General features: G+C 34.0%; 1 protein-coding gene and 1 pseudogene across 1 annotated transcript; one reads left to right on the forward strand and one right to left on the reverse strand.

Annotated features, from left to right (window-relative positions):
- Positions 1-11,491: 11,491 nt before the first annotated feature.
- Positions 11,492-11,597, forward strand: LOC137827315 (small nucleolar RNA R71; annotated as a pseudogene).
- A 2,453-nt stretch (positions 11,598-14,050) lies between these two features.
- LOC137826707 (7-deoxyloganetin glucosyltransferase-like) lies at positions 14,051-17,294 on the reverse strand. The gene is made up of 2 exons (XM_068632796.1): positions 16,752-17,294; positions 14,051-15,086 (listed from the first exon to the last, which is right to left on the reverse strand). The coding sequence occupies exons 1-2, from the start codon at positions 17,263-17,265 to the stop codon at positions 14,161-14,163; spliced, it is 1,440 nt and encodes a 479-aa protein (XP_068488897.1). The 5' UTR covers positions 17,266-17,294; the 3' UTR covers positions 14,051-14,160.
- Positions 17,295-25,383: the final 8,089 nt, after the last annotated feature.

Below are 25,383 nucleotides of genomic sequence, written 5' to 3' on the forward strand. Positions count from 1 at the left end.
AAGAACCAAGCTCTTGATGCCAATTGTTAGAAAAGATGGCTTTAAACTAGAGGGGGGGGGGTGAATTGTTTAAAGGGGTTTTCGCAAACTTTTCAAAGCTAGAATGAATTTATCTCAGAAACCAATTGATTCAGCAATTCAGTTAGCCAAAACAGCAAGCAAAAACTGTAGTACCAGAAAAACAATCGGTTGTTTTAGAGAAACAATCGGTTGTTTTAGAGAAACAATCGGTTGTTTTAGAGAAACAATCGGTTGTTTATACCAGCAAACAACTAATAAACTGAATTTAAAGAGATAGAGATAGAGAGATTGTACACAGTTGTTTATACTGGTTCACTCCAAACCAGAGCTATATCCAGTCTTCTCAGAAACCCTGAGGATATCCACTAAGCAATCACCACTTGATCACTTACACAACAACCAAGAGAATGACCTTGAACACCTCAAGAAACACACTCTCCTTGGCCAACACTAAGATTGCTAATCTTGAACACCTCAAGAACACACAGCCAATCTCAGTAAACACAGAAACAAATTGTTCAACAGATTACAAAGATTACACTTGTTACAGATGAATATATGAAATCAATACAAGTAGAATCCTATTCCAGCACCTTGATCAATCACAAACTCTTAAGCAATCTCAACACTTTGAAAAACTCTTTAGAAAAACTTTGTCAAAAGATTATCTTAATTCTCAAATTTGTTTTTCTTAATATATTCAAAGATGTAGTTTGTTATCAAATCTTAACAAACTCTTAAATTGCATTAAAAGATTGGTCAAAGCATTTAATGACTGGAGCGTATTCAGTTAAAGCATTTAAAGCTCAGTCAAACACAAAACAGTTTTTCTGTTATGGTTCCAAAACAAACAATCGGTTGTTTCCTCGAATCAATCGGTTGTTTTGGTACTTAACAGTTTCAACCATTCAAAAACAGTTTTCAATCTTTCTTAAAACATCTAAGTATAAACAATCGGTTGTTTCGAAAAAACAATCGGTTGTTTCAACTTAATTTGAAAAACATTTTACTTTTATAAAGATTGAGATGCTAATTGCTTGAGATTTAATACAAGGGTGGATTACAACATATAAACTACCCCAGAACAATGCTTAAACCAGCACAACAACAACAAGCAAAGCGGAGGCTTCAACATCCTTCAAAGGATTTGGATTCTTCAAAACATTGAACATCACAAGGTTCAACACTAACGTGGTTTTTTTGTATTAATAGTTCATGGCGTGGATATAACATACTCAAAGGTTAACTTAGTTCAAATTATCAAAAGCTGACATGGTTGAACCTAATGGTTTGTAATTTTTGTCTTCCTTTTTTCATTGTTTATAAATAAAAGACAACCGAGAGGCTACGAGTGCGGCTATTACGTTATGCAATGGATGGTGACCATTGTAAGACTAGGCATTAAAACAGATTGGGAGCAGGTAATAATATTTAAATTATTATTTATAATTCTTTAACATATATGTATCTTAACACTAATTAATATGAACCTTATTTTGTAATGCAGTTCTTTTTGGTGAGAACCCACTACCTTTGCTTGCCATAGAATATGTGAGAATGCTTGAGCCATATATTTCCTTAATTTCTATAACTCTAGTATAGCTTGTAAATAGTATAGGAATTAAATAAATAGATAGGAATATGTTATTAGTGCTTGTAATACATTTTTATCAGTATATATCATTTGATTATCTGAATTTATGTAGTTGGGTTTTAATTGAATAGGTTAATTTAGATGGGAAACATCTCAAAGAGGGTTTAAAATGATGGTTATGGTAATAACTGCCGTTTTACCCCATCTTTAACCACCATTTTATACCTCTTGCATGTATTGTACTTACAAGTGCAGGGAAGGTGTAAAACGGTGGTTATGGTATTAACCGCAGTTTATATATGCCATTAACACAACGGTCAAATAGTCGTTGTATATGCCTAAAGAGAACAGACTACGTGTTAAAACACAATGATCTAAGAGTTTTCGTGTTAGTGCTAAAATAACTGCCATTTTTCATCTTTTTTGCACCAATGTGTCATTCTGATGATAAAGATGTTAAAAAAGTTAGAGAGAAGGAAGAGGAAGGAAATAGGAAAAGTTTAGAGAGATGGTGGTTCTTTTAAAATAAAACCTGAATAACTAATTTTTCTATTTGTATACTCTTTTTACTTTAATAACTGCCATTTTTCATCCTTTGTGCACAAGTGTGTCATTCTGATGATAAAGATATTCAGAAAGTTAGAGAGAAGGAAGAGGAAGGAAATAGGAAAAGTTTAGAGAGATGGTGGTTCTTTTAAAATAAAACCTGAATAACTGATTTTTCTATTTGTATACTCTTTTTACTTTAATAATAAAGTATTTAGGTGTCATTTAAAATATAACACTTCTACTTTAAAACTATTTTCTAGGTTCTTACATGAGTGGCAAATTAAAAAGGTGTACGAGTCCAAAGTCAAAAAACAACTTTGTGACATGTTGACCAATGTCAGGGCAAAGGTCGTCCGATGTACTTGGATAGGTGAGCAAACATGGTTTGAACTTCTGAACTATTGGGATACCCAAAAGTTCAAAGGAAAATCAACTAAGAATAAAATGAATAGAACTTCAGCTCGTGGTGAAGCATTGCACTCCACAAATCAGAAGTCACATTCAGATATTGACCTTGGAAAGTACTCGTCACTTTCTTACATCTAATTCATTTTACTTCTACAACATATACTAGTTCTAATTGTACAACATTATTAGGAGTGTCAATATGGCCGTCCCCTTGAACCCGATGAACTCTTTATGGCCACCTATACAAACAAGGAGGAAGATTAGGTTTATACTCATGCTCGTGAAACTTCTGTAAGTTATTGTTCTATGTTTCTTTAAAAAATTTATTTAGATTTCCTAACATTTCCATCTCCTAATGACCTGTGTAGGAAAACTATCATGAGCGCTTAAGGACCCTTCAAGCAAATAGTTCTCAGGACTCAAGCGCTAATGTCCATCAAGTACATCCAACAACAAAGCTTCAAGCATGGAAGGAAGTTGTTGGAGGAAAGAGTAGATGTCGATTATATGGTACGACAGACTTGGCTAGTAACTTCAACCAAGGAGTCTCTTTACTCACTCATCCCTCCTCTGGTTCCAACACTTCTCAATCTGGTTCCGGTGCTTCTCAAACTGATCAATTAACTGAAAGTCAATAGCTTCGTGCAAAAGTTAGTATGTGGGGTCAAAACTATGCATGCTTGGAGGACGAAATGGATAAAAACAGAAACAACTTGTCAGGTGTTGCAACCACGTGGCAATGATTCCACTTGTACAAGTCAATTCAACCATTAGTATGCTTCGTTGCATGATGACCAACCCCTTCCTTGAAGTGCATCCCATATTGCAAGTTTAATTATTTCACAATTCTTTTATATACAAAATATTTTAGTTATTCACATTGTTTACATTTTTGTACAGGTCTTTATGGATTACATCAGTAGTATTTCTACTTCATGGGACTCATTTCATATTTTTATTTGTAGAACTTTTTATATAATTGTATTATGGTACATTTCAAGTTCTAATACTTTTAGTTAATTTTTAATTTACAATTTTATTTTATGCTTTATTTTATAGTAGCATCATACATTTCATTTGCTAAGTTCTATTTTATACATTAATATCCAGTTTGACTTTAAATTATCTAGATATTTGAATTGGTTTTAATGAGTGAAATGAAATAGGTCATTATCTGCATATTTGAATCCTTTGGATGCTTTTTCTAAATGGATATGAAAACTTTTTAAAGGTGAAAAGGGCTAGAGAAATAAGAATAAACTGTATTTTTTCAGTTCTTATGCATCGGCCAAACCCACGCAAATCATTATTAATCTTTAATATTTTTTTCTAGCTTCCATTTTTGTGTGGACTAGGTCCACGGTAGCTTTTATTTATTTTTGTCCAATTTTGCGACGGCCTAGCCGATGCAAATTTGATTTAATCTTTTTTTATCGGCTAAGCTCACACATTCTCGTTTTTCTTATACATCTGTGTTGGTCTGGCTAACGGTATTTGTTCTCATTTACTTCGGTGAGGCTGACAATATTTGCGTCTGTCTTACATCAGCTTGTGATGGGAAAAACGCACGCAGAAACAACACACATAATCACGAATCAACTGCAGAAAAATAAACGACACAAGATTTAACGTGGTTCGGTCGCCAACTGCAACATACATCCACCCGGGCAACTATTAGGTTTGCATTATATCCCGTTGCACACCAATTACAAGTACAATGATCTCTTTAAATAGAGATAAATAGAGATAATAAAGGGACATAATAATTAAGCCCACTCACTAAACATGTGTCTAGTCAGCCCAACCCAATTGGTCCTGGCTTCATACCCAACAATCTCCCACTTGAAGCCACGGAACAATGTTCACCTACGCTTCAACTGTGTACACGGTATCTTGTCAGCCCAACCCAATTGGTCTTGAATTCATACTAACAATCTCCCACTTGAAGTCACGGAACAATGTTCATCTGTGCTTCAACTGTGTACATGTACTTCTGGAACAACCTGAGAACAAACACTCTCCATATTCAACAAGAATTTTTCTGGAGAAGTTTCAACCGCTGGAATATTGGTTCTCCTAACCCACTGTCATCTAGGAACCTTAGCTAAAGCACGACCCGTGCTCCCACTGCCACAAGTACCTCTGACTGGTCTACCTGAACCTTTCCATGCTCGTTCATCCTGAATCTAACCTGTGGCTCTGGGTTTCTCTCTTGTAAAGACAACCCTCTTCTGCCCACGAGATTCTGTGAACCGGACTTTGTTTATCTTCTGAACTGGGATGGTCACTCCCTCAGACACGGTAATCTGACTATATACAACGAACCTCTCTTTCTTTCGCAGGCCATGACAAGATTTCCCTTGACGACCTTCCACTGCTGATTTCCGAACTTCACTTCATGTCCCTGTTCGTCCAACTGCCTAACAGAAATCAAACTTTTCCTCAAGCTTGGAACAACTCTGACATCCTTCAAAGTCCAAAAACCAACTGGTGTCTTCAACACTATGTCACCCATGCCCGCGTAACATCAAGAGTTCTATTGTCCGCTAGTCTTACCTTTCCAAAGTCTCCAATAACTAGATTCTGCAATGCTTCAGAATCCATGACCCAGGAATCCACACTACTCTCCGCGCAACAGACTAAGAGGTCCTCGTCCGCAGAATCTTCTGCAATGCTGACTTGTTTATCATTTGGGCATTGATTCCTGAAAAGCCCCACCTCCTTGCAGTTCCAACATGTTACACTTGAGCAATCCCAAGTCTTTGACTGACTCCTTCCTTTGTTCTTGCTCCCACTATCTCTGATATTTCTCTTACCTCTCATGACATATAGCGATTCACTAGATAATTCCCCATAACTCCTTCTTCGGACATCCTCGCCAAGAATGAGATCACGAATCTTCTCAAAAGTGAATCCATCGGATCCCGCTGAACTGGTAACTGTTGTAACCGTTCCGGACCAACTGTCAGGCAAAGACGATAACAGTAGTAAATCTTGAACTTCATCATCGAACTTAATGCCCACTGACATAAGTCTGGCTAAGATCGAATTCGTTTTATTGATGTGCTCAGTAACTGAACTGTCTTCCTTCATCCTTGTGTTTACCAATTCTCTAATCAGAAACACCTTGTTTGCAACAGATGGCTTCTCGTACATGTTAGACAACGCTTCCATGATACCTTTCGCTGTCTTCTCCTTCAAAATGTTGAACGCAACATTCTTACTCAAAGAGAGTCGGATAACAGACATAGCTTTCCAATCCAAACCTGCCCACTCTGCATTAGACATCTTTTCTGGCTTGTCATCCAAAGCCACGTCCAAATCTTTTTGAACTAGCAAATCCTCAATTTTCATTTTCCACCAACTGAAATCTATACCATCGAATTTTTCAATTCAGAACCTCCCTTCTTCTGTCATCTAAAATGACTAGACGATATACTCGGTACAACTGATTTCAGATCTTGCCAATCTTTTTTTTTAAATCAAGAACACAAAAATTGCACCACCCAAAATCACTCACCAACAGACCTGGTCGCAGTCCCCACTGCCCTGGCGCTCCGCACCACCACCGTCGCTGGTCACCGCTGTTGTGAAGCAGATCTGGGAAACCCTAAGCCTTAGGACGCTGCTGCAACCCCTGCAAAACCCTAGCTTTGGGATGTTGCTGCCGCCTCTACGAAACCCTAACTTTGGGACATTGTTGCCACCTCTGCGAAACCCTAACTCTGGGACGCTACTACAACCGCAATTTTCACATCTTGTTGATTAATTTCTGGTGATCGGATCTCTAGTGTGTAAACGAACCAAGGCTCTTGATACCACTTGATGGGAAAAACGCACGCGAAAACAACACACATAATCACGAATCAACTGCAGAAAAATAAAAGACACAAGATTTAACATGGTTCGGTCGCCAACTGCAACCTACATCCACCCGGGCAACTATTAGGTTTACATTATATCTTGTTGCACACCAATTACAAATACAATGATCTCTTTAAATAGAGATAAATAGAGATAATAAAGGGACATAATAATTAAGCCCACTCACTAAACATGTGTCTAGTCAGCCCAACCCAATTGGTCCTTGGCTTCATACCCAACAGCTTGGCCCACACAATTCGTATCGCTCTCACTGGCCGACGCAAATTAACTTTGCTTCCACGCTTTTATCATCGACTTCTTGACCAACGCATAATTGACTTTTTTTGTCAATTTTCTTTAATTTGTGTTTATTTTAGGCTAACAAAAATGATGTTTCTATTGTAGTGTAAAGAATAGAAAAAGAATAATATTTTAGTGTCACGTGTAAAAAAATTGAACCATTCAAAAATAAAGAAAACTTTTAAGTACTACACTTAAAATAGACTTAGAAATTGAACAATAGAAAGGCAACCAAAAAAATTGTAATTCCTTTTTCAAAATATTTGCAATTTTAATTTTCTTCAAGGTTATAAAAAACTGATATTTTCACTTTTCAATGAAACATTGATATATATATATATATTAATTTATCTCCAAATTAATTTTTTTATTCTCAATAGAAATAATAAATTTATTAAAAACTTAAAGTTATTAAAAACTTAAAGTTATTAAAAACTTAAAGTTATTAAAAACTTAAAGTTATTAAAAACTTAAAGTTATTAAAAACTTAAAGTTATTAAAAACTTAAAGTTATTATAGTAACTTTTTTAAAATATAAGATATTTATTATTATTTTGACTTAAATTTAAAGTCTCATAAATTTGAGTATTTTCAATTGAGTCCCTATTAAAAAAATTTGGTTTATTGAGTACTCAAAAAATTTATATATTTCAACTGAGTACTTGTCATTTAATTTTTCGTTAACTAGATGACATGATTGTTATCTTGTTTTGTCATTTTACTTACATGCTTTCACATGTTATGAAATATGAATTTTTTTTGTGACTATAAAATTATATTACGGTTAATGTAAAATGACAAGTGACTCATATTACTTTAACTGAAAACGTGTTGGATAATAAAGGATCATCGTTGTCACCTACATCAATGACAATGACAACGGCGGTCTCTTATTCATTGTAGGTGATGTATGATGACCTCGTTATTCAAAACAATTTCAATGAAAGTATTAAACCTCTTGCTTGCCACACTTTAGAAACCTCCTTTCCAAACTCAAAAATGATTCCCCTAGTGTCTCTGCCCTATCTTGCATTGTTTCTGACGAAATTCTGAGCTTCACTCTTGATGCTTCCTAAACGTTAGGTATTCCAAACGTCTTGTTTTGGACCAATGCAATCAACTTGTTCAACAGGGAATTGTACCACTCAAAGGTTAGTAATTTTTTTTGGAATTAATGTAAAGTTGCTTAAATTTATTATGGAAAGTTAATTACTTTCTTTGTTGGCTTCAGAAACAAGAGTATTTTTCATTTTAGTGCAATTATATATAGCCCCTTTTGTTCCATTATGTGAGGAATCGATATTTAGGAGATTATCTTAATAATTTTATATGCGAGGAATCGATATAAATGAATTTTATATGAGCATCAATATCTTTCCATGACATAATATTATTATGCTTTTTAAAATACAAAAGATTGAAAAGGATGAACCCCAATCTCAATTTTCCCAATTGAATCAACAACATTTTACTTTGATGTACTTACATTCTTGCAATTGTTGAAGATGGATGTGGCTCCTTCAAGTCAATGTGTTTGATGTAGCAAAGTGTGTGCCTTGCATTGAAGTTTGTAAATTTGTTCTTGGGTAGTCTTGTATATAGGTTAGAGTGTATTTAAGGTAGCTTTTTGTATCGTGACCCACCTTATAAACCTTATCAAGGTGATAAGATCAAGCACAATGTTTTCCAAATGGTTTTCTCATGTTTTTCCCAAAATATACTTTACTGCACAGAAAATGAATCTGTTGTTTCTAAAATGAATAGATTCTTTTTTAACTGGTGCCTTGTTTTTTAAAAGTTTTTGATAACTTTGTTTTTTGCACCAAGTAACATGGCTCAACCTTTTTATGCCATCAAAACGACTGAGTTGCAACAGTTTAAAATCTCTCTTTGTCTTTTTGAAAATAAATCTATTCATTATAATTTCAATATGTTCTTTTTATAACAACCTTTTAAACTATTTTTTGAAAATCTGTTATAAATCATTTCCTATATAAAGAGAGTCATATCTCATTAGAAGAATTAAGGAGACAAAGAGAAAAGAGAAACAAGGACACACTAGAGAAGAATCCTCAACCACTTTTTTCTTTCCCATTAATATATTTTAAGAAGAAAGCAACATGGTTGAAGAGCAAGCACCACTGCCTAGGAGAACACTTAGAGATTTGGGCTTGAGTTGTGCCTCATACCTCATATTTAACCTTTTATTCTCCCAATGATGTCTAGGATTATGCCTCATGTCTCATATTTAACCTAGTTGGGTTTGGGCTAACTGACTTCTCGCTTGGGTGTGATTGGGCTCGCCTAGGCGAGTTAGACGAGAAAAGTCCCAATCTCTCTAGAGTAGTCTTGCCTGGGCAAGATTGAGCTCGCTTGGGTGAGTTCCTCTGAAAGGCTTCTGGCTTAGGCGAGTTTGGGCGAGTGTTGGAGCGTTCCAGCTTTCCCTTTTTATCTTGTATATTCTCCTTTAGCCCTTTCATCTCCATTTTCCCCTAAACTTCTAAAATTAACACAAATTTGAGAATAAATCGTTCTTATTCATATTAAAATCAAAAAAAATATGTAAAATGGTTTAAATTCATAAATTAGGGATTAAATTATAGTTATTTTATTAATAAATATCCATAACTGCTTGTATTTTAATATGAAATATTACTCAAGTATGACACTTATCACTCTCTCAGTCTCATCTTTTCTTCCTTTTTTAGCAACTAAATTATCATCATCCCTCTCTCCTGCTTTTTTACCACTTTCAGTGGCAATTACATTGAAATGTTCCTTTGGGTTGGTCTATGTGTTGGCTGAAAATTGACGACTATGTTGCTTTGAAATTCTTTTATCAATCTATCCTACTTGCATTTCTAAATTTCTGATTGTCGCCATATTATTTTCTTGATTGGCCAAAGTAACATTCATGATTTTTTCCAAGGTATCTTCAAATTTGTTTAGTCTTTTAGGAACTGAAGCATATAGGGGTTGTTGTTGTTGTTAGAAAGGATCTTGCTTGTTAGATGGATCACTATCTTATTTCCACCCAAAATTTTGATTTTGATGGTTTCTCCAACCTTGAGAAAATTATTATTGTTGGAGAAACCACCTTGCCTTCTTTGGTTGCCCATGTAATTTACTTCTACTTCAGATGAATTATTTTGTAAGAACAGTGATATATCTGTATCTAATTACACTAGAAAGTTACATATGGATATGTCCATATGTAATTACATTCAGATTTTGAATCCCTATGTAACAGTTACCTACGACAATTTTATATACGAATTTTTTTCAGTATGTAATTCATATGTTTTACATGCGGATGTAGTTTCTTACATACATATTAGTGTTGTATATAATAACAAATTTTCTTGTAGTTCCATTGGGATTATCACCTCTGGAAAGATCACACTTCATTGGTTGATTCTAACTTTGAAAAGATTGCACAACTTGTAATTGTTCTGGCAATTTAGCCATTTGTGCATTTAATGTCTCAAGTTGTTGTGTCAAAATTTTATTCTAAGCCAGAATTGCATCTGAAGTACTCAATTCTAACAACCCTTTCTTCTGAATACCTTTTTATCATTTTGGACTTGGTAATTTGTTGATGTCAATGCATCAATAATCTTTGTCGCCTGTTCAACATTAACAACCATCATTGTGCCACCACCTGCAATGTCTACACTGGTGCAGAAAGGCAAAACGAATGCGGCTATTTTAAATTTATAAGGGCGGCTGTATAGCCGTATTTAATCAACACACACTTGTAAATCGAAGAGATAAGAGTGCGGCTATATAGCCGCACTTGTAAATACCATTTATAAGTGCGGCTATTTCTTATAGTTGCACTTGTATATGCCAAAACATTTTAAAAACATTAAAACACCGCCAATCTTGTGTGAAGGGAACGTTGATGAAGAGTGGCACGGGAGCGCCAACAACGATAGCAGCAGCAGAAGCGGCGACGGATAGGGAAGCTGCGACGGAGCAAACCAAAAAACCCACAAGAACCCACGAAGGCAATGAAAGAGTACTGAGCAATGCAAGAAACCAAACAATGTAAGAAAAACAAAAAAAATTATACATGAAGAGTGGCATGGGAACACCAACAACGGCGGCAGATAGGGAAGCAGCGACGTTGCAACGAATGCCAGCCAATGAAATAGTGCTTCGAGACCACCAATGCAAGGAAAAAAAACATATATAAGAAAAACGAAAACATCTATGCATATATTTGTGAAGATGAAGAGGAAGAAAGAGAGCTCAAGAAACTTACATTGGCACAAATGGAATGCAGATGCAGCAGAAGGAGATGAACTCAGAGCGCAAACGCGAAACGAAAGCAAAGACGAGAAAGAAAGTATGAAATTGTGTGTGGCGCGCTTCAAAATTTAGGGTAAAAAAGGATTTACGAATGCGGCTAAAGATAAAACCGCATTCGTAAATCAAAACGCTTTGATTTACAAGTGCGGCTATACAAATAGCTGCATTCGTAAATCAAGCGCTTTGATTTACAAGTGCAGCTATACAAATAGCCGCATTCGTAAATCAAACGCTTTGATTTACAAGTGCGGCTATACAAATAGTCGCATTCGTAAATCAAAATAATTTCAAAAATGTCACCTCATTTTTTACGAAAGCAGGTAACGCAAAAGCCGCTCTAAATAAAGAGTACCCTTTTCTTCTCTTTGCACTAGTGCTAGAAGCATCTTTGTATCAAATTTGAGACCATTGTGGAAGATACTCAATTGAGCAATGTCTTCAAATCCATGATTTGAGCATTTTTTCAGCATCATTTTAAATCTCTTTCATGTCTCACAGAAGGCTTCATCTGATCCTTGTCTGAACATAGAAATATCATACTTTGCTTTGATGTAGCGAGATAATGGAAAAAATCTTTGTAAAGTTTTTTCATTTACATCCTTTCAACTGGTAAGGCTCTGATTTGTATGTGATTTAAGCCATTCTTTAGCTTTTCCTGTCACTGAGAAAGGAAAAAAAACGCAGATAAACATTTTCAATATCACTTGATCTGATTGAAAATCCATTTTTCCCACCAATTCATAAAAGGTAGACAAATGTGTAAATGGATTCTCATGGTCCATTGTGTTAAATTGATGGGTATTGATAAGACTAAGGAATGTAGGTTTCATCTCCAAGGCCTTGGTGGTAGAAGGTATTGCAATACTAGAAAAATGCCTTGGCCCCTGCTGCATGGCATAATCTCCAACTGTCTTCTTAGGAGGTGGTGCTTGCTCTTCAGTCATGATGCTCTCTTCTTGAATAATAATAATGGGAATGGAAGAAGTGGTTGATGATACTTCTTTAGTGTCTCCTTGTTTTTCTTTTCGCTTTTTCTCCTTATTTCTTCTTGTTTCCTTTTCAATCTCTTATTCAAATAATAATTGGTCTTTAGGAATTTGACCTCTTAATATCATATAAGACAATTCACTCAAAGGCTAACACAAGGATTCACTAGCAGTAAAAAAAGAAATTTTTAAATATTCAAATTGAAAACAAATAAAATAAAATAAATTCAAAATAAATTTGAAAACAAAATAAAAATAATATGCAAATAAAATAAAATAAAACAATAAATAAAAATAAAAACAATTGAAATATTCACAGTATTTTGGAATTTGTACTAAAATTTAAATTAAATTGTTCCCTGATAACGACGTCAAAAACTTGATGACTATTTTACGACAAGTGTAGCGTGTCATAAGTAGTAAATTTGTCCATAAGGACGAATATCAAACACACAAAGAACAATAGAATTTTCAAGTATAATATTCACTAAATAAAAAAACATTATAATAAAGTTTGTTGAAAGTTTGTTGTGAATGATTGCAAGAATGTAAATAAAGCAAAGTAAAGAGTTGTTGATTCAATTGGGAAAATTGGGATTGGGGTTCATCCTTTTAAATCTCTTGTATTTTTGAAAAGCATAATAATATTCTACCTTTGATACCCATATAAAATTCATTTATATTGATTCCTCGTATTTAAAATTATTAAGATATTCTCCTAAATATTGATTCATCACATATTTATAAAATCTCCTCATCGTTACGAGCAAATGTTAGATAGCAATTAACCTTTCAAATCTATTCTTAGCATTCAAATATGTTAAGCATTATCATTTAGGTCAGATGCTTAGAGATACTTTTCAGTCAAATCTAAGGATCAAAATCATGATAAAACAAGTGTTAAGAATAAAACGACAATACCAATCATCAATCAAGAATAAAATATTATGTTTAAATAACACCTCAATACATTCGAGTTTGAACAGATTACTCACATTACAAGAAAAGAAGATCCATGATGTTTCTCCTTGACGGTTGTCTGCCAATGATGTCTAGGATTATGTCACACGCCTCATATTTAACCTAATTGGACTTGGGCTAAGTGACTTCTCGCCTAAGCGAGCTACAACTTGCTTGGGCGAGTTGGATGAGAAAAAACCCAACTTCTCTGGAGTGATCTTGTCTGGGCAAGATTGGGCTCGCTTGGGCGAGTTCCTCTGGAGTGAACTGGCTTAGGTGAGTTTGGATGAGTTTTGCGCATTCTAGCTTTCTCTTTTCATCTCTTTTTTTTCCTAAAATCCTGAAATTATCACAAATTTGAGAATTAATTGTTTTTATTCATATTATAATCACAAAAATATGTAAAAAGATTTAAATTGATAAATTAGAGACTAAATTATAATATTTTATCATTAAATATTCATAAGTGTATGTCTTTTAATATGAAATATTACTGAAATATGACCCTTATAACTTATACAACCTTAAAACCTTATATGATACCCCTTAGGTTTTAAGAAACTCGTAGAATTTCTTAAAAATAAAATTCAACCCTCTTCTTATAATCTAGGCACTTGTAAGTTCCTAACATTTCATATTTGTCTTCCATCATTACTGATTTTTGTCTCGTCAGTGATATCTCTTGTTTTTATCAAAATTTTCTAGACTAATTGTAATTTCTTAGTTTTTTTTTGTATTTTTAGTTTAGAATAAACAAAATTTTATAACTTTATAAAAAAATTGTTATATAATTTCATAATTTTATGTTAAATAATAAACATAAATTTATAAATATTTAATATTTAAAATATGTATTATATATATATATATCAGTTTTCAGTAATAATAAGAAATTTATATGAGGAATATAAAAAAATAAATAATTTTTTGTATCTAGTTTTTTTCATACATTCTTTGATTTCAACCTTATATATCATCGGTTCCTAGGAACGAAATCGGTTATGAGAACCACGGGTAAACAAAAGGATGAAATGTTGCAGTTGGAATCCGTTAATTTAGTCAAATTGGTTTTATTAAGAAAAACAAATAAACGAAATATTAAAAGGGAAATTACTGAAAGATTCCAACAATTTGTAAATACTTGTCATAGGACTTTAGTCCTTTTTAGTCCTTGAGAACTTCACGGGTCATTTTCTGAAAATGAACAAAAGAAGAACCAGTGGGGCCAGAAGCAGCCTTTTTGGCCAATGCTTTCCACTTCAGAGCTTTCTTTTTCATCTCTCTACCCTTTTCACCTTCAGTCATCTCCCTCACAAGCATCTCTATTTGGTGCCTCTCTACATCTTCAATCTCCACCCCAATCCCCCATTCCTTGCAACAAAACCTACAATTAGTTTGTTGCTCCGCAAAGAAAGGCCAACATATCATTGGAACACCTGCACAAACACTTTCCAACGTTGAGTTCCAACCACTATGAGTCAAGAACACTCCAATTGCTGGGTGAGCCAACACTTGCTCTTGGGCACACCAACTAGATAACAGACCTCTATTCTTAGTTTGTGTCACGAACTCTGGAGGTAGAACAGCTTTTTCACCAACCACAAGATCTTGTCTTATAACCCACAGAAAGGTTTTGTAGCTGTTTGCTAGTCCCCATGCAAACTCAATCAATTGGTCATTTGTCATAACTGTCACGCTTCCAAAGTTCACATAAACCACTGTGTTGGCTTCTTTAGTATCAAGCCATTCCAGACACCCCGGCTCCTCCCTCCAAAGGTTGAACCCTATTGCGTTCAAGCTCTTATCACTGACATCGTCCAAGAGCAAACTTAAGGGACCAATGGAGTACACCGGAGGCAAAATGGATGAGAATGCTTCCAAAACATCATGCTCTAAGGCATCAAATGTGTTCAAAATTATTGCACAAGCCTTTTCAGCTCTTTTGCACTCGCCACTAGCGAAATTAAACATAATATCTTCTGGATCTGTGGTCCTAATGAAGGACGGAATATCCTTCAATCGAATTTCTTTAATGCCTGCAATCCAATCGATTGTAGTATCCAGATATCCGTTTTTCAGATAACTCGCATCTGCATCTCAAATACAAGAATCAAATGATTAAACTCATTAATTCCATTGAAGTCCACAGTCTTACTCTCTGCATAAAGCTTACAGTAAATGTAATTAATACCAAACTTGTTATAATCCTACATCAACTTCTCTTTCCTCTTATTTACAATTTATGTCACGTTTATTATTTCAAAAATATTTTCAATAAATATTAATATTTTAGTTATTTATAAAAATTTATAATTTTTAAAATTTTGAAAATTATGTTAACATTTTGTATTTTGCTTATATTTTTATTAAGGAGATTTTTTTTAAAATGTTTTTATTCTAAATATTAATATTTTATTGTGGATGTAAGGTGGAGAAGGATGTAAAAATATCATAACCTTATTATTTCTAATTTTCTGTCTCTCTCTTTCTTATTCAATCTTACCTAATTAAACATAGAAATTGATAAACGTCACATCCCAAATTTTAGGGTGTGTTTGGATTGGGGAGTGGATGTCTGAGAATTTGAGAGAGTGACCATATATGAGAATGCGAGAAGATAGTGTGAAGAAAGTGAGGTTGTTTGGATTATGGGGTATCATAGAGTGGATTTGTGAGGAAAGTTTATGAGAGTTTGTAAGTGACGTGATGGTTGTGAAGGAATTTTAGTTTTTTTTTAATTATTAAATGTTACTTTACCAATTTATCCTTGCCTATTAAACAATTGTTATAACGAAATGAATTATTTTTGTTTAAAAATTAAAATTAGAAAATAAATATATATTAAATATAAATAGATATAATTTAAAAATTATAATTAGAAAAGAATGTATTCAACAAATTAAATAAAAAAAACTTCAAGTAATTTCTAAATATTAAACATGCATTATAAAATTAAAAATTAAATAAGATCTTATATAAATAAAAAATAATATTTTTTATTATTAAAAGCTCTATAATAATGAAAAATAAAAAAATACTAAAAAAACTTATAACGTAATTAGTAATAGAAAATAATTTCATAAAAAACTATTATAAAAAAAATACTAACTCATAAACATCATAATTAAAAAAATATATTAATATAAACGCAACAACAAATTAAATAAAGGGAACTTCAAATAATTTTATAAAATATTAAATATATACTATAAAATAAGAAAATAAATCACATCGTATATAAATAAAAAAAATACAATTTTTTAATATTAAAAATCCTTGTAGATAAATGAGGGTAAATTAAAAAATAATACATCTGGTTTTTCCTCGGTATCTCTTCATTTTGAAGAAGGAGAATATTTACATTTTACAAATATATCCTCTTATTCTCTTCCGTGCAAAACTATGATCAAAACAACTGATATTCTCTAACTTCTAACGTCCTCTAGAGAGAAGTAAGAAGAAAAATATTATTTATTGAATGCATAATACAACGCTTTATAACTTTTCAACAAAATTTCAGTTGGTTACATGTACTCGGAACAATTGGATTCTTAATATATCAAAACTCAAATAAAAATAATAAATAAAATATTAATATGTTCACAGCATCAAATTACATGATTTTCAAAATAATGTTTTTCTAATAAATAATCTATATGAAAAATTAAATATAAAACATGTAGGAATGTCAAAACAAAATAAATCGACAATAAAGTTAAGCAGCTTTTACATTAAATCCAAAAGAAACGACTAACCTTTGAGTGGTACAATTCCCCGTTGGACAAGTTGATTGTAATGTACGTAGCACATGAAGCCACACGCGCTACTGGTCCAAAACAAGACGTTTGGAATACCTAACTCCTGCGAAGCATCGAGAGTGAAGCTCATGACGCCATCAGAAACGATGCAAGATACGGCAGGGACACCGGGGCAATCATTGTTGAGTTTGGAAAGAAGGTTTCTGAAGTGTGGCAAGCAAGTGGCGCGGGTTGAGTCACAGAGCGAAGGTACCTGGTGCGTGCCTTCATCGTCAGGCTCGGGAAGACCGTCGGGGATGGTCTGGAAGCGAAACGAGGGAAGGCCGTTGAGGGAGTCTAGGCCTCGGCTTTTGAGAAGGCGTTTGTGGTTACACTCAGTGTTGACAAAGGTGATGTGGAAGCCATTGGAGTGAAGGAGTTTTGCTAGTTTCAGCATTGGGTTTATGTGCCCTTGTGCTGGGAAAGGAACACACACGGCGTGCGGTTTCGAGATTGCATCCAGAGAACTCATTTTATTTCAGACGTTGTTGATGATGATGATATCTGCTTTACAACTGAATTTATAATGGAATCCGTGGTAAATAATTTTTTACTTGCTGTTCAAATTGCAACTCCATGATGTTCTCGTGACTTCTCTCAAACTGAGTGATATGGGACCGAACTGAACGGATGGAATCCTGACACTCTGAAACTTTTGAAAAATGATAGAATGATAAGCTTGTTGTACTATACAACCTTCTTTCTATCCTTTAAATTTCTTTCTATTCTTACAATTTCAAATTTTACACGAAATATATTTTTATATCATTAATAAAGAGTTATATAATGGAGCAAGATATCAATATCACTTATATAATAGATAAGATGTCATTGCTGGAAACTATTATATATTTACACTACAACCATAATATACATACTTTTTGTTTGACATTATTAAAGGATAAAATATTTATTTACTTTTTAATCATTGTCATATAATATTTTATTCAAAGAATCAGTAGATATGTTGAGTAGACAGTGATATCAAGGCATATTTTTCCATTTGAACGAGGGAAAAGATTGTTTTACACCCTTAACGTAGTAGAAATATGTTTTACAATCTTTTATAATAATATATAATAATATTTTAAATTAAAAAATAAATAAATATAATTGGAATATTAATTTATTAAATTTTTAAATAAGAATATTTACTTTTTGAAGTGTGAAATATCTGATTTGAAAGATATAGCTACATTGCCTCGCTGACATCTGGGAATTGAGAGAAAAATATTATGTCTTTGTTTTGTTACAAAATTAGTGTAACTAATACGTGCACAGTAAAAAAAATCAGGGTATTAATTATTTATAAATTATTATTAATATATAATAAATAAAAAGATTATTTTAATTTGTGTTAGGTGAATAATTGAGTTTTTTTTCTAACAAACACGCATGAATTTCCTTATATCGTGTGTAAAAGTTTCTAGTGTTAAAAAAAACTTATAGAATAAATAAGTTTCCAAAAAATAAACATTAGTTAGAAAACAAAAATATATTACACATAAATATTAGTCATATTTTCCACATAAAATTAAAAAAAAACTGTTCTCTTTTATGAAGGCTTAAATATTACTCTGATTTTAAAAACTATTAAATAATACACATAAATAAATAAATCGGTACAACATTAACAAATTTAAATAATTTAGGAATTTAATTTATTTCGGATAGTACATTAAATAATTTAGATTTTATATTTATTTAGGATTTTGAAAATTTTAGAAATTTAATTTATTTTAGATTATTCTGTCCCGCTCCAAACTTTGATGATTTATTTGACGCGTTTTTTCTTCACTATTTTATATAAAAATATGATTTATATAATTATATATATATATAAATAAATGTACCTAAAAATAATAATTACAAAGCAAATATTAATATATAAGAACTAAACATCAACATACGAATAAAAAAAATTAAGCATACTAAAATTCATATAAACAATGCAAACACATAAATAATACACGTAAATAAATAAATTGTTCAAGTATTACCAAACTAACACAAACAAATTTTACGGAAACTAAGTAACAATAAACAGTTAGGTAAAAAAAGATTCATCCTAATATGCGAATAACTCGAATTTCATTATTTGGTATGTTAACCCCTTGGTTCAAAAAGAATCTTATCACATTCTTTGAAGTCATTTAACGTACAAAAATTCTTCATTCCCCGCTCCAAGTTTTTTTTTTTTATTTAACGCGTTTTCTTTCAATATTTTGTATAAAAATATAATTTATATAATTATATATATATAAATGTAAATGTTATTAAGAAAATAATTAAATAAATTAGAAATCAAATATTAATATATAAGAAATAACAATCAACATATACAAATAAACAAATAAAACTAAACATACTAAAATTAATATTGTTTTCGCCGGCCAACCCAAGGTTATTTGATTTTAATCCTTTTGAAAGATATGTGCTTTCAAAGGAAAGTGAAAAATCAACCTGTTGAAATATGGATTCAACCGGTTGTTTTACACTTAGTGTATTTTGAAAAGGATTTGAAAAAGCTTGACTTTGGTTGACTTTGCTGTCAAGCAAATTCAATCGATTGTTTCGTGTTTTAATTCGATTTTTTTTTCTGGAAACCTTAACAGAATCCAGTTAAGTGGCTTTAATTTGTTTTAATTGATTTATAACTCTTTTGGCTCTTGCATTAAATACTTTGACCAACTGATTGGAGTTTAAATAAGTTGTTTTACGCTTTTGGTCTTGAATTAAATCAAGAGGAATCATTCAAATCAGTTTTCCAAGATTGCTCAAAGCTTTGGATCTTTTATAAGAGTGGAAGAGGATTGTCCTGTATTCATTTTGCTTTGATCTGTGATCATACCCAGGTGTATTTCATTACTTCTCTCTTGACTATTGTATTTTTGTGAGAATTGTTGTTGTGCAGATTCAGGGGTTGTTTTGAAATTTGTGGTTTTTTGCCAAATGTGGTGTGTGTTCTTGAAGGTTACTGATTACACAAGGTTATTGATTACTTAGTGAATTCTTAGTGGTTGCAGAGGACTAGATGTAGCTCTTAGTAAAGAGCGAACTAGTATAAACTCTTAGTGTTGATTTCTCTATCATTTCTCTCTTTTAAAACTGTTTTTGCGTTTTTAACATTGCTGGTATAAACAACCGATTGTTTCACAAAAACAATGGTTGATTTTCTGCAATGACATTAAAAACAGTTATGAACTTTGTTGAACTGATTTCTAATTGGTTGATTCCTCACTGTCTTTCAATCTATCTTCAATATTTGCGAAAATATTTGATAAACAATTCACCCTCTCTTGTTTAAAACCTATAATTCTAACATGCTACCCATCCTTATGCCCCTGCGATTTTTCAAACTACTTTTGTATCCCTTTCGAGCCGTCTTCTGATCAACTTTGATTGTGATTACCCTTCCTTCGGCTGAGCGCAACTTCATCTTTATGTGTGTGGTTGAGGCCACTGCGCCCAACCTATTCAAGAAAGGTCGACCCAGTCGACCCAAGAGCAAGTTGTATGCAAAATATGTGTTGACGACGATGTACTTGACAGTGATCGTCCTAGTTGTACTTTAGGGTTTGACTAAGTCAAACCCACATCCTAGGCTTGTCCTTCTAGAAACTAGGTCAAAATGTCTTCCAAAAGGGCTAGGAACAAGCTAAAATGCTACCCACACCCCTATTATGCTAAAGGCACCTTATTCTAGCCTATCTTTGCTATTTGGACCCCTAAAGAGAGTCCAAATTATTTACAACATATTTGTATCTTATAAGAAGACCAAAAGGAAGAATAGTTGGTGTGATGGTTTATGCTCAGCTCCTCTGGTGAGGTCCATGTGATCCTTGGTGGGGTTATGAATTGGTCGTTGAGATGACGGTTCACCATGTGCTTTGTCTTTTGTTTCCTTGATCATCTTCGTAGCTACATGGGTTGTATCACTTCAAGTGCATACGAATCTGATTATACCCTGAAAATGCATCCAGAAAACTTAACAGTCGACATCCTAAGGCGCTATCAACCAAGGAATCTATGCTCGGTAGAGGGTAAAAATCCTTGGGGCAAGCCTTATTCAGGTTAGTGAAGTCAACACACATCTTCCACTTCCTATTTTTCCTTTTTTACCAACACAACATTCGCCAACCACTCAGGGTATTGGATCTCCCGGAAGTGGTCAGCTGCCACGAGCTTCCTAGTTTCTTCTCGGATGACGAGTCGTTTCTCTTCATTGAACTTCCTTCTTTTCTGGACCACATGCTTGAACTTTTCATCCATGGTAAGCCAATGGCACAAAAAGTCCGGATCTATTCCAGGCATGTAAGCGAACAACCATGCGAAAGTGTTCATGTTCACCGAAATAACATTGACTATTCTATCTTCTAATTCTTCGCCCAACGTGGTGCCAAACTTGAATTTATTTCCCTTTATCTCCCTCTCTTGAACCTCTCCAGCGGGTCTAGGTCGTCTTTCATTGCTAATATCTACCTCTGCTATTCATCCTAGGTCTCCAAGCTAGATAGTAACTGTGTAAGTTTTCCTACGATTTTTCAAGTTGCTCTCGTAACACTTTCGTGTCATCCTTTAGTCGGCCTTTATAGTGATTACCCCTCCTTCCGACAAGGGCAATTTCATTTTCATGTGGGCGATTGAGGCTACTGCACCCAATTGTTCAAAAAAGGTCGTCCTAAAAGTAGGTTGTATGTAGATGATGCATGGACAACGATGTACTTGACAATAATCGTTCTTGATGAGGAATTGACTATAAGAAGACAAGGTGCATCACAATTAAGGAGGCTTAAGGACACATCAATGGAGTTCAATGCCTTCCAAATGTTGAACCAAACTCATAAACATGAGTGTCATATCCTTACACAACAATATAATGCGAAAACTATAAGAAAAACAAGATCAACACATTTAACCGAATATACACACAATACAAAGCAAAAGAACCGATTGAAATGAAAAACAAAACAAGACAACCGAACAAAATTGAAGAACAACACAAACAACCGAATAGAAATTGAAAGTATGGTGCAGGAAATGGAAATGGAAGATGAAGCAAAAAGGACTTATGTGGTTGAAGCCATGGGAGGGAAAAACACGCCACTTGGAAGGTGCTTGATCCAAGATATGTGCAAGAATGCCACCACTTGGAGCTTCCCAAACACTCACAAGATGAGACAAGATTAGGAGAAACAATTCTCACAACTCACACAAAATTTGTGTATAGTAACAATACTTCAAAAATCAATCTTCTTTTACATGAGCATGGCATCTCAATTTATTGTGTGAGAGGGCTGAAATTAAAGTGGGAAAATTCAAATGAAACACATTTGAATTTGGCGCCTATTCCAAGTGACAAGGGAGGTGTGACTTGGTTTCTCACTTTGGCACCTCCTAAATCTACACCAACACCTTTTTTTTATGTCACATGGAAGGTGTGACTTATCTTTGTACATTGGCACCTCTTATTTCTATAACTACACCTTCCTTTTATGTTCTACTAAAAACACTACTCAAAAGAAATTACAAAAAGAGACATCCATTGATGCTCATCTCCCAAAGCCTTGACCTTGCTCCTAGTAATCCTTTGAGGCATGAAGGACGTTAAGTTCATGGGCTGGCTTGGGCCCCCACTTGGACTTGTGCTTCTTGGGCTTGGGCCTCATCTTTTGAGAAGACTAATAAGAAGAACTTTAAATGCTTTGGCCCTTGTCCATTCCTCCTATTAATGAGGGTTTTATTTGCTTATTGAGATGACCCTTCAAGTGTAGCATCCTTGGTCATCTTCATGTATTTTTGGTTCTCATCAGTTCTAGTCGCGCTTTCATCTGAAAAAGTTGTCTTCAGCTCGACGTATCCTCGCACTTCCACTTGATCTCCTGCAAAACCAACTAGACAACCATCATAAGGCCTTAACTAGTCAGGGGATATTTGCAAACTTGTAAACATCCCCCAAAACATCACGTCGGCCGAACTTCCTTGGTCGATCAGGACTCTGTGCATTTTTCGTCCTACCATAACAACAGATATCACCATTGGATCATCCTCTAGGTTGGAACCTGTGACACAGAGGGAAGGCTCTGCAGGGCGGTCATACCTCCTCGTATCCAAGGACATTACTGCTCGTGCGTATCGTTTCCGCTTGGAGGTCGAGCTTCCCCCTTTAGAGGACCCTCCTGCGATACTGTTCAACTCCCCATGGATTGGATTTTCATGCGTTTGATATCCGATTGCAACTTTTCCTCTTAGTTTCTCTTGGTTAGCCTCGAGATACTCCTTTAAGAAACCTTCTTTGACTAAATAGGCCAGTTGGTTACTTAAAGTTATGCATCGTTCAACGCTATGCCCAAATGCCCTGTGAAACTCGCACCATGCATCTCTTCGTGATCCCAAAAATTAATATATCTTTTGGGGAAACTTCAGCTTATCCGCTACCCCCGACATGCTTAAGAGCTCTTTTCATGATACTCGAAATCTGGGCCTGATCGTCGTCTCCTCTCTGGCCCTTATCTCGAACTCCTCCTTCTTAGAAACATATGGGACATACCTTGGATCCGTTTTCTTCAAAGTGGAGGCTTGATTTCTCCTGTTGGAATGGTCTCAGTTGTTTTCCTTGTGCTTGGGTTGCTTTGACTGCGAGCCACCATTTCTCCTGAGCACGACCTCCTCAGCTTGCGATAGCCTGCTGGCGTACCTTAGAAAATGTCTCCACCGGATTCCTAATTAGTAACTCACTGAATGGGCTTGCTAATATACCTAGTTCGAAAGCAGCGACCAACATCTCTTCATCCTGCGTTTGAAGTCTTACCATTGTTAGAATTAAAGGCTTTAAACAAGAGGGGGGTGAATTGTTTAATGAAATATTTTCGAAAATACTGGATAAGAATGAAGATTGATGAAGAAGCACAGAAGAAGCAATTAGATCAGCCAAGAAACTAAATTATTTTAAATTGGTTCCAAAAAATCAATCAGCTGTTTATGTGAATCAACCAATTGTTTTTATTAGCAGTTTCTAGAATCACAGTTCAAACAGTTTTAAGCAGTGAGGGATAGAGAGATTCATACACAATATTTATACTGCTTCACTCTTACACCAAGAGTTACATCCAGTCCCTAGAAACCCCTGGGTATTCCACTAAGTAATCAACCACAAATTACAAAATACAAACACCAAAGAGGTGATTTTGAACCCTCCAAGAACACTCACCCTCTTTTACACACAAACACTACAAGTCAGAACACCCTCTAATTGTGGACACCACTAGCTTACAAGTTTTACAAATATGAAATGAATTAGAAGTAACATCAGAAAAGAGCACACCTGATACAAAAGGATTGCAACAGATCCCTATTTCACTCTTAACCAAAGCAAAGCCTTAAGCAATCTTGCAATCTTGAAAAACTTTAATCTTTTTGGTAATCTCATCTCTCTTTAATTTCAGAGATGTAAACACCAGTTATATAGCCTCAAAATTAGTCATTTAAGACTTTTAATCAAGGCCCAAAACAGTTTAGAATCATGGAAAACAGATTTACTAGACTTAACCAATTATGTTAAGATTTTTAAAAAAATAATAGATTGAAAGCTCGATTCAACCGATTGAATTGGCCTTGACTGTGAGGCAAACCAATTTCAGCTTTTTAAATCCTTTTCAAAACCACTAAGTGTAAAACAACCGATTGAAACGATAAATCAATAGGTTATTTTTCACTACTTTGAAAAACACTTTTCTTTTGAAAGAACTTGATTGATTCAGTTTTGGATTAAGCTAAGAGTGGATTGACAAATTATAATCTACCTAGAACCCATGCCCACAAGTAGCAACCTAGTCTTCAAGCAATCTTCATGGATTTGGAGACATTAAAGCTTTAAGTTCAATAATCTCCCCCTATTTGATGAAGACAAATCCCTCGTTTGCTTGGGATGTTCTGTTTGAATTTGACAATACCTGCAAAACACAAAATGTGCATGTACCAGAGGTAATCATTTCCTTATATCATTAGCACCACATAACCAATTTTCACCTAGTGATTCCCATAAGGAAAATCAGTGTGAAAACTAGTGAAAACAAGGTGCAAATAAGAGTTTATGCAGCAGTTTAATCAGAGTAAATCAACAACTATCTAATCCATGTAAACCAGTTCTAAAGTAGGATATGTAGCATATATTAGCACATTACAAACCATATACTTCTCCCCCTATTTGTCTTCACAAATAGAATAAAAGGAGGGATGAAAACAACATTAAAAAGAGAAAAAAAAATTGTTCAGATGATAAACCAAAAATAGAAAGAAAGCATAAAATTTTATTCAATCTTCTTGGCCATATTGCAGCTCAAATAGTTGATTCTGCACAGCCTCAATCTGCTCATCCAGGCTTTGAAACCTTGCTACACAGAACTCATGATTTGATAATGTGCAAATTTGTCCAACCTATTTACCACGAACCTTTCAAATGGAGACATGGATGTGATTCGTTCTTCCACGTTTACATCACTTGGACCAACTTCATAGGCACCAACAGGTTCATTACCAGCAACAACAACTTCCCCTTCATTCTCTTCTTCAATGTGAGCTCCCCTTGATG

This window comes from Phaseolus vulgaris, chromosome 8, assembly GCF_000499845.2.
Source record: "Phaseolus vulgaris cultivar G19833 chromosome 8, P. vulgaris v2.0, whole genome shotgun sequence".
In the NCBI taxonomy this organism is placed as follows: domain Eukaryota; kingdom Viridiplantae; phylum Streptophyta; class Magnoliopsida; order Fabales; family Fabaceae; genus Phaseolus; species Phaseolus vulgaris.

Excerpts from the sequence above, each read along its gene's own strand:
- LOC137826707 (XM_068632796.1), bottom strand. The coding sequence starts at position 17,265 with ATGAGTTCTCTGGATGCAATCTCGAAACCGCACGCCGTGTGTGTTCCT. Across the intron at positions 15,087-16,751 it reads GGGAATTGTACCACTCAAAG|ATGCGAGTTATCTGAAAAAC; the intron begins GTTAGTCGTTTC and ends TTTGAGATGCAG.